The sequence below is a fragment of the Peromyscus californicus genome, unplaced genomic scaffold, assembly GCF_007827085.1.
Source record: "Peromyscus californicus insignis strain IS unplaced genomic scaffold, ASM782708v3 Scaffold_12__1_contigs__length_115047231, whole genome shotgun sequence".
Lineage (NCBI taxonomy): Eukaryota > Metazoa > Chordata > Mammalia > Rodentia > Cricetidae > Peromyscus > Peromyscus californicus.
In genome coordinates, this window is record NW_026294413.1 from 71,458,723 (window position 1) to 71,468,945 (window position 10,223).

The following is a 10,223-nucleotide window of genomic DNA, read 5'->3' on the forward strand; positions in this document are numbered from 1 at the left end:
TACAGAAGCTTTTCAGTTTCATTAGGTCCCATTTATTGTCAATCTTAGTCCCTGTGCTATTGGTGCATTCAAGGTTCTACCCCCACTTTCTCTTCTATCAGGTTCAGTGTGTCTGGTTTTATGTTGAGGGCTTTGATTCACTTGGACTTGAGTTTTGGGCAGGGTGATAAATATGGATCTATTTGCATTCTTCTACATGTTGACATCCAGTTAGACCAGTATCATTTGTTGAAGATGCTTTGTTTTTTCCCATTATATATTTCTGGCTTCTTTATCAAAAATCAGGTATCTGTAGGTGTAGACAAAATTCTGAATGGTCTTATTAAATAAGAAACACAGAGCCAAATACAGAGTTAAAAGCCCAAGAGATCAGAGCACTGGTGAATAGCCTTTAGCTTACCACTTGCTGCCATCCTTCCCCTGAGAGAGAGCCCTTCTCTGGTGTGACCTATCTTTTTATTGCCTTTCTGTTCTACCTTCTCATTGGCTCTAAACCCAACCACATGATTTCCTCATCACTGCCTGTCTATACAGACCTCCAGGTCTCTATGGTTCATACTGGGATTAAAGGTTCAGTCACTGCTTGGCTGTGTCCTTGAACACACAGAGACTCTGCCTGCCATGTGATCGGGCATGTGTCACCACCACCACCAGACTTCTGCTAAATGACCCGCTTTTAGCTCTGATCCCCAGGCAACTTTATTTATTAATATACAAATAAAATCACATTCAGCACAAATAAAATATCATCATATGTAGGTGTATGGATTTATTTCAGGGTCTTTGATTAGATTCCACTGATCAACCTATCTGTTTTTATGCCAATACCATGCAGTTTTTATTACTGTAGCTCTGTAGTAGATCTTGAGATCAGGGACAGGGATACCTCCAGAAGTTCTTTTATTGTACAGGATTGTTTTAGCTATCCTTGTTTTTTTGTTTTTCCATATGATGTTGAGTCGTGTACTTTCAAGGTCTGTAAAGAATTGTGTTGGAATTTTGATGGGGATTGCATTAAATCTATAGATTGTTAATGGTAATATGACCATTTTTACTATCTTAACCCTACTGATCCATGTTATGGAAGAGCTTTCCATCTTCTGATAGCTTCTTCAATTTCTATCTTCAGAGACTTGAAGTTCTTATCATACAGGTCTTTCAATTGCTTGGTTACAGTTACACAGTTATTTTATATCTCTTGTACCTATTATGTAGGATGTTGTCTCCCTGATTTCTTTCTCAGACAGTTTGTTGTTTATATTTGGAGGGCTACTGGGGTGTGTGTGTATGTGTGTGTGTGTGTGTGTGTGTGTGTGTGTGTGTGTGTGTGTGTGTGTGTGTGTATCTTGTATCCAACCGCTTCACTAAAGGTGTTTATCAGCTGTAGGAGTTCAATGGTAGAATTTTTGAGGTCACTCATGTAGTCTATCATATCATCTATAAATAGCAATACTCTGACTTCTTCCTGTCCATTTTGTATCCCCACGATCTCCTTTTGTTGTCTTATTGCTCTAGCTAGAACTTCATATACTGTATTGAGTAAATATCGAGAGAGTGGACAGCCTTGTCATGTTCCTGATTTTAGTGGAATTGCTTTGAGTTTCTTTCCATTTAATTTGATGTTGGCTGTCAGCTTGCTGTATTGCCTTTATTAAGTTGAGGTATATTCCTTATATCTCTGATCTCTCCAAAACTTTTATCATGAAGGGGTACTGGATTTTGTCAAAGGCTTTTTTAGCATCTAATAAAATGATCATGTGGTTTTTGTCTTTCAGATTGTTTATATAGTGGATTCATTGACAGCTTTCTGTACATTGAACCATCTCTGGATCTCTGTGATGAAGTCTACTTGATCAAGGTAGATGATGTTTTTGATGTGTTTGTTCTTGGATTCAATTTGTGAGTATTTTATTGAGTATTGTTGCATCAATGTTCATGAGTGAAATTGGTCTATAATTTTCTTTCTTTGTTGAAACTGCATGTGGTTTGGGTATCAAGATGATTGTGGCCTCATAGAATGGATTTAGCAATGTTACTTCTGTTTCTATTTTGTGAAATAATTTGAAGAATATTGGTATTAGCTCTTCTTTGAAAGTCTGATCAACTTCTGTGCTAAAACCATCTGGTCCTGGGCTTTTTTTGGTTGGGAGGCTTTTAATGACTTCTTCTATTTCCTTAGGGGCTATCAGTCTATTTAAATTGTTTATCTTATCTTGATTTAACTTTGGTAAGTGGTATCTACAAGAAATTGTTCATTTCTTTTACATTTTCCAATTTTGTGAAGTACAGGTTTTTTTGTTTTGGTTTGTTTTGTTTTGGTTTTGGTTTTTCAAGACAGGGTTTCTCTGTGTAGTTTTGGTGCCTGTCCTGGATCTCACTCTGTAGATCAGGCTGGCCTTGAACTCACAGAGATCCACCTGGCTCTGCCTCCCAAGTGCTGAAATTAAAGACGTGCACCCCCACCACGCGGCAGAGTACAGGTTTTTAAAGTGTGACCTAATGGTTACTTAGATTTCCTTGGATTTGTTGTTATGTCTCCCTTTTTTTCTGATTGTGTTAATTTGAATAGTCTCTCTCTGTCTTTTAGTTAGTTTGGATAAGGGTTTGTCTACCTTGTTGATTTTCTCAAAGAACCAACTTCGTTTCACTGATTCTTTGTATTTTTCTCTTGTTTCTATTTCATGGATTTCAGCCTTCAGTTTGGTTGTTTTCTACCATCTACTCCTCTTGGGTGTTTTTGCTTCTTTTTTTCTAGAGCTTTCCGGTGTGTGGTTAAGTTGCTAGTATGAGATTTCTCTAATTTCTTTATGAAGGCACTTAGTGCTATAAACTTTCCTCTTAGTACTAATTTCATTGTGTCCCACAAGTTTGAGTATGTTTTACATTCATTGTCATTGAATCATAGGAAGTCTTTAATTTCTTTCTTTTTTTCTGCCTTGACCCAGTCATCATTCAGTAGAGAGTTGTTCAGTTTTCATGAGTTTGTAGGCTTTCTGTTGTTTCTGTTGTTGAAATCCAGCTTTAATCTTCAGTAGTTGATAGGGTACAGGGAATTATTTCAATTTTCTTGTATCTGTTGAGACTTGCTTTATATCAAGTATGTGGTCAATTTCGGAGAAAGTTCCATGAGTTGCTGAGAAGAAGGTATGTTCTTTTGTGTTTAGGTGAAATGTTCTATAGATATCTGTTAGGTCCATTTGGTTCATAATGTCTGTTAGCTCCATTATTTCTCTGTTTAGTTTTTGTCTGGATGACCTTTCCATTGGTGAGAGCAGGTTATTGAAATTTCCCACTATTAATGTGTGAGGTTTGATGTGTGATTTAAGCTTTAATAATGTTTCTTTTACAAATGTGGGTGCCCTTGCATTAGGGTCATAGATGTTAAGAATTGAAACATCATCTTGATAGATTTTTTTTGATGAGTATGAAGTGTCCTTCTCCATCTCTTTTGACTAATTTTAGTTGGAAGTCTGTTTTGTTAGATATTAGAAAGGCTACCACACCTTGCTTCTTGGGTCCATTTGCTTGGAAAATCTTTTTCCAAACCTTTACTCTGAGGTAATATCTGTCTTTGATGTTAAGGTGTGAATCTTGTATTCAGCAGAAGGATGGATCCTGTTTTCCTATCCATTCTGTTAGCCTATATTTTTTTATTTGGGGAATTGAGTTCATTGATAATGAGAGATATCAATGACCAATGATTGTCAATTCCTGTTATTTTGGTTTTGGTAGTGGTGGTGGTGGTTGTGTGTGTGTGTGTGTGTGTGTGTGTGTGTGTGTGTGTGTGTGTGTGTGTGTGTTGTGTGTGTGTATGTGTGTGTTTCCATCCTTTTGGTTTTGCTGGCGTGAGATTATTTGATGTGTTTTCATAGATATGGTTAACTTCCTTGGGTTGGAGTTTTTCTTCTGTAGTGCTGGATTTGTGGATAGATATTGTTTAAATCTGACTTTGTCATGGAATATCTTGTTTTTTCCATCTATGGCGATTGAAAGTTTTATCTGGTCTATGGCTTCTTACAGTCTTCAACATATCTGTCCATGCCCTTCTGACTTTTAGAGTCTCTGTTGAGAAGTCAGGTGTAATTCTAATAGGGCTGCCTTTGTATGTTACTTGGCCTTTTCCCTTTATAACTTTTAATATTCTTTCTTTGTTCTGTATGTTTAGTGTTCTGATTATTATGTGGTGGGGAGGAGACATTCTGATCTAATCTATTTGGTGTTCTGTAAGCTTCTAGTACCTTTATAAGCATGACCTTCTTTTGGTTAGGAAAATTTTCTTCTATGTTTTTGTTAAAAATATTTTCTGAGCCTTTGAATTGGAATTCTTCTCCTTCTTCTATTCCTATTATTCTTAGGTTTGGTCTTTTCGTAGTGTCCCAGATTTCCTTGATGTTTTGTGTCAGGAATTTTTTACATTTAATGTTTTGTTTGACTGATGCATAAATTTCTTCTATCATATCTTCTATATAGTCAATATTCATCATTGTAACCAGAGGCTTTTCTCTCTCCCACCCTGTGGCAAGGCTGCTTGTAAATAATCACTCAGAGGCTTAATATTAATTACAAACTGTTTGACCTATTGCTCAAGCTTATTACTAACTAGGTCTTACAACTTAAATTTCGATTAATTTCTATTAATCTACATTTTGCCATGTGGTCATAGTGTTACCTATCTGCTGGCATCTTGCTCCTTGGGCAGCTGGATAACATCTGCGCCCAACTTTGCCTTTCTTCTCCCTGTATCTCTGCTTGGATTTCCTGCCAGTCAGCTGTGTCGCTGTGACCCTGCAATTCATTTTCTCTAGAAATTAATTTCCTCATGGTCATGTGAAAGGAAAGGGTGGATAGATTGTGCCTAAGATCTTTTTGCCTCCTCTGAATTTCATAACTTTAAAAATCAGTTTGAGCAAAACTTTTTACTTTTTGCACTACCTGAAGTATTTTTCCAATTCTTCTCATCCAGAGAAAGAGTTCCTTGCCTCATCAGAGCAGGGCAAGAGTATAAATGGGTTGACATTGGCAGTCAAATAAAGTACTCCTCCAACCCATCCACAAAATTTCTTTAAATTGAAGAGGTTTTAGGCATTTACAAGCTAAGGGCATTGCTTCCATGAGAGTGAAGTAGAAGATGCCAAAGCACAATGGAGTCAGAGAATGAATAATTATCACCAAAATTCAGAACTTCCACCATCCAAGAATTTGTAAGACCCAAAATACAGCAGAGTTAGGTACAGCTCTGACGCTCTCCTTAGCAACTCTGAAATCTGCACACATTTCCCAGTTGTCTTTAACACTAACTCTACCTTCTGAGATACTTTCCCAAAGTTTCTCTACCTTTCATCAATTCCACCTTGCAGATAAGTCTACCAAAATCTTAGTCTCCCAGGTGAATGAATTTGTATTGTAAATTTGACTTCAAGCTTAGTCAGATTCCCTCAGTCCTAAGTCCTTGTTGTGGGGTATTTGTTTACATTACCTGAAGATATGTCTGTTTTGCCTCACCTGCCTGAGTCACCTCATTGGTTTGATAAAGAGCTAAATGGCCAATAGCTAGGCAGGAGGGGTTGGGTGGGACTTTCTGGCAGACAGAAGAAATCAGAGGGTTAGAATCTAGATGTGCAAGAGACACCAGTGAGACACAGAGAGGGTCAGACATATAGAATGGAAGAGAGGTAAACTGCCACATGGTAGAATGTAGATTAACAGAAACAGGTTAATTTAAGTCATAAGAGCTAATTGAGAACAAGCTGAAGCTAAAGGCCAAGCTTTCATAATTTTTTAAGCTTTCACAATCAATAATGAGTCTCAGTGTCATGATTGGGGAGCTGGCAGTTCCACAAAGGAAAGACTAGCTACAAGTTTTCCTTGCTGCTTTCATTCTGCCTCCTGTAAAATTCTCAGGTCTTCTCTTTATAACTACCACAGAGAAAACAAGTGTCTGTCACTGGATCCTACCTGATACCAAGAGAGGGTAGATATTTACAGGACATTTTAGTTTGGGTTAAAAAAAAATCCAGCTACTACAGATCTGCCTGTTGAATCACACAGGAGAAGAGGTATTTCAGATTCCCTTGGAGTGCTGGTGTCAGAAGACAGTGTCAGGATGACAGAACCATGGCACCAGGAGGCACACCCTTCATCTGTCAGAGGTATTTAGTCAGTCGGAGAGCGGGGGGACACAGATGGGGCACTCGTGAATGTAAAGTATAATTATTTTACTAAACTTATTTCAATGTTTATATAAACAAATACAAACATTGAATTAATACCATAACTTTCAGATCACACTTGTGCCATATGAATTACTAGTCTCAGTTTTCAGGAAGAATCATGGAATTTGAAGAAGTTAAGCCAGTTTCCCAGAATTGATCAGTTTAGCAAGGGAATTGGAATCCAGCTCTTGGCAGTGTCGATTTCCCTACTCTCCTACATCTGCATATGATTTTCTGCTCCATGAACACTCGCACAATTTTTATCTGAGAGTACAGGATTTGCATAGGAATGAATATTTCTGTCCAAAAATCCTTCATATGTTTATAAGTGTCTATGTAAACTAGTCAAAAAACATTTCAGACAATTCCAAGTTCTATTGATTTCACCATTTTTATCTAAGTGTCCATATTCAGAAACACTAAGTCTCAAAAAGGTGCACAGGATTTCACTATTTAAGGTCCTGAAACTAATGAAAGTTATTTCAAAGTAAAAAGTTTTGGCCAGGCAAGTGGTGCATGCCTTTAATACCAGCACTCAGAAGGCAGAGGCAGCAGATCTCTGTGAGTTCAAGGTCAGACTCATCTACAAAGTGAGTTCTGGGACAGCCAGAGCTATTACACACAGAGAAACCCTATTTCAAAAACACAAAAAGAAAAATAAAAAACTTGTAATGATTTTCTTCACAAATCAGTTAACAAGCTCTCTTTGGAGATGAAAATGAGGAGGGAAAGGAGGAAGAGAAGATTAAAATCCTATTTTAATTTGTTTCTATGACCATGGTTATCACAGAAAAGCCTGCACAAATGTTATTCAAAATGTAGGTGTAAATAAAAAGATATACTGTTTATTATATAGTATTACATTCAAGTGTACATATAATTTTCAGAGGGAATGTTTCCTCTGGTACCATTTGTGATCTCCATTGATCAGGAAATTAGTGGACTAAGACCAAGATCTTGATTAAGAACAAATGCCATTGTATCATCTGTTTAATTCACCATTTTATTTCATTTCATACATTTTCCACTTTAAGTACAATTCTTCATCCAAGGCTATCTCTCTAAATAGAGTAACCACACATTACCAATAAAGGAGTCAGAGTTAACAGCTGTGGACCACAAACAACCCCATCAGTGCATCCCCAGGTTAGGCTCTCACTCTGTCTCATTCGGGAGGGAGGCAAACTCCTTCACAGGAAATCAGCTGGAGACAATTCCACACAGCCACAAATCCCAGTGCATAGATTGGAAAATGATATCTTCCCAGTCCTTCACTGTTATAAATCAGAGACCAGAGTGTCAGGGCAGCAGGTTCCAGAAGAGAGCTGACACAAGGTTGCCCCGTTAGGAGATCGTCTTGTGACCACAGTGGGAAGGGGACACGATCAGACCTTAAAGTGGGAGTGCATTCAAAGGACCTCCCACCAGAAGCAGAATGGGGGGGCTGTGAAGGGTGAGACAGCCTTGCCTTCATTAGGAGAGATGCTTGAAGTGGGAGAGGAGGAGAGTTACCTGCTGTGAACAGCATGATGTGGGTTCTAAAAGGGAAAGAAAGGCCCCTCAGTGGCCCTCAGAAACATCCTACAGAACAAATGTTTATTACTTGAATAGTTTGTCTGGGGGTAGGAAGTCCCTCGCCATTTGATTGGTCAGACACAGTCTACATGTGTCCTAGTGCTGTCTACTGCTGTGATAAATGCCATGACCAAAAGCAACTTGGGTAGGAAACAGTTTATTTGATGTATACAACCCAATCACAGTCCATCATTGAGGGAAGATTGTGTCGGAACTCAAACAGAAGTAGAAGTCATGGATAAAGCTACTTACTGGCTTGTTTCTAAGCTCCTTTTCAAGTACCTTTCTTATACCTCCAAGAACCACCTCCCAAGGGTAGCACTGACCGAAGTGTGCTGGGCCCTCCCACATCGATCATCACTCAAGAAAATGACACACAGACATGCTTACAGACAGTTCTAATGGAAGTGCTTCCTCAATGGATATTCCTTCTTCCCATTGACTCTATTTGGGAAAAACTAACCAGCATGCAAGGGGAAATGGAAGAGTCAGGTACTGAGCAGGATCATGAATTTATCTTGCCATTGTAAGGAGTGGGAACTGTATTGCTCTCCCCCTATCCATTCACCCACTCCAGCCTGAGTACTCAAAGCAGGGTTGTCATTAGAGAGGACAGACTACAGGAGAGTGTGGCCTGATTTCTGAGATGTAGAGGGGCAGGTAGAGGGTCTCGTATGTAACATCCACCATTGATCATTGTCTCAAGCTATCCTCAGGATCAATGGGAGAGAAAATCCAAGTGAAACCTGCAGGTCTAGGATGTCTAAGGATGAGGCATACTGAGCTTTCCCCTTCCACATTAGCATGTCTATTCATATCATCCTTGTTCATGGCCTGTTGACAAGACTGGTTATCTGTCATTTCTAAAACACAGTCTCAGCAAACTAACCACTTTAAATTGGCTTATGTGCAGCTTTATGTGTTCCTTACATTCATACTGGAAGGGATTGTTCAACAATGTGCACCATTTATCCCTAGAAAAGTTTCATCTCCCAACTTCAATTTTGTGCATTTCTAAAAGTACCCATCCACCATATGTACAACTTCAATGACCACCACTTTATCATGCAATATTGTGAAGTATCAGTTAGTAATAATGTCTGCATCATTAACTGGGATTTACATGTAGTGTGTGTGCGTGTGTATATATATATACATATATATACATATATATACATGTATATGTATATACACTACATATATAAATGCAAGTTTATAAAGAATGTCTACTCTAGAATGCTCTGCTAAGAATCTTCCTTAAGGCAGTTTTAATGTCCCTGTTCCGCAGGCTGTAGATGAAGGGATTCAACATAGGAGTGACCACAGTGTACATCACTGAGGCCACTGCATTTTTTCTAGGAGAATGTGACAGAGAGGAGCTGAAGTACACTCCTAGTCCTGTTCCATAAAACAGGCAAACAACGGACAAATGAGACCCACAGGTGGAGAAGGTTTTGTGCTTACCACTGGATGATGGTGATCTTATGATGGAGGAAACTATTTTAAAGTAAGAAAAAATGATTCCTGAAATAGGAATTAACCCAAAGACAGTGCCTATACTGAATCTGACTATGGCATTGGTGACAGTATCAAAATGGGTAAGTTTAAGAACTTCAGAAGGTTCACAGAAGAAGTTGGAAATTTCAGTAAAATCTTCACAGTTGGAAAAATTCAATATTGCCACATAGTGCAACTGTAATTCCGCAAGGCTAAAGAGAAAAGACCCTAGAAGTAAGGCACCACAGCGACTGGGATTCATAATGACCTGGTAATACAGAGGGTGGCAGATGGCCACAAACCGGTCATATGCCATCACAGCCAGAAGCATGTTATCCATACATCCAAAAATTATAAACAGTGACATCTGTGTCAGGCAGCCCACATAGGAGATGACTTGGCAGTGACTTTGGATGTCCACAATCACCCTTGGAACAGTGGTGGAAATTAAACAAATATCAACTATGGACAGGTTGGAGAGGAAGAAGTACATGGGTGTGTGGAGATGGGAGTCAGAGCTTACTGTCAGGATGATGAGCAGGTTTCCAAACAGGGCCAAGATATACATAGACAAGTAAAGGCCTAAGAGAACAGTCTGTATGTCTGGATCTTCTGAGAGTTGAATGAAATGGAATTCTGGTACACATGTTGAATTTCGCATGTTTTTATTTCTTGAACATCTTTTGGAGGAAACCAAAAATGTTGTTAACAATGGTACCAGCATGCATATAGACCTTTTTTTTTTTTTTTTTTTTTTTTTTTTGGTTTTTCGAGACAGGGTTTCTCTGTGTAGCTTTGCGCCTTTCCTGGAACTCGCTTTGGAGACCAGGCTGGCCTCGAACTTACAGAGATCCGCCTGGCTCTGCCTCCCGAGTGCTGGGATTAAAGGCGTGCGCCACCACCGCCCGGCTGCATATAGACCTTTTTTACAATTTGAGT

General features: G+C 38.8%; 1 protein-coding gene across 1 annotated transcript; it reads right to left on the minus strand.

Moving 5' to 3' along the window:
• Positions 1-9,018: 9,018 nt before the first annotated feature.
• On the minus strand, positions 9,019-9,945 carry LOC128107967 (olfactory receptor 7E24-like). Its single transcript, XM_052734293.1, has one exon. It carries the CDS (start codon positions 9,943-9,945, stop codon positions 9,019-9,021), a length of 927 nt encoding a protein of 308 aa, XP_052590253.1.
• Between the last annotated feature and the right edge of the window lie 278 nt (positions 9,946-10,223).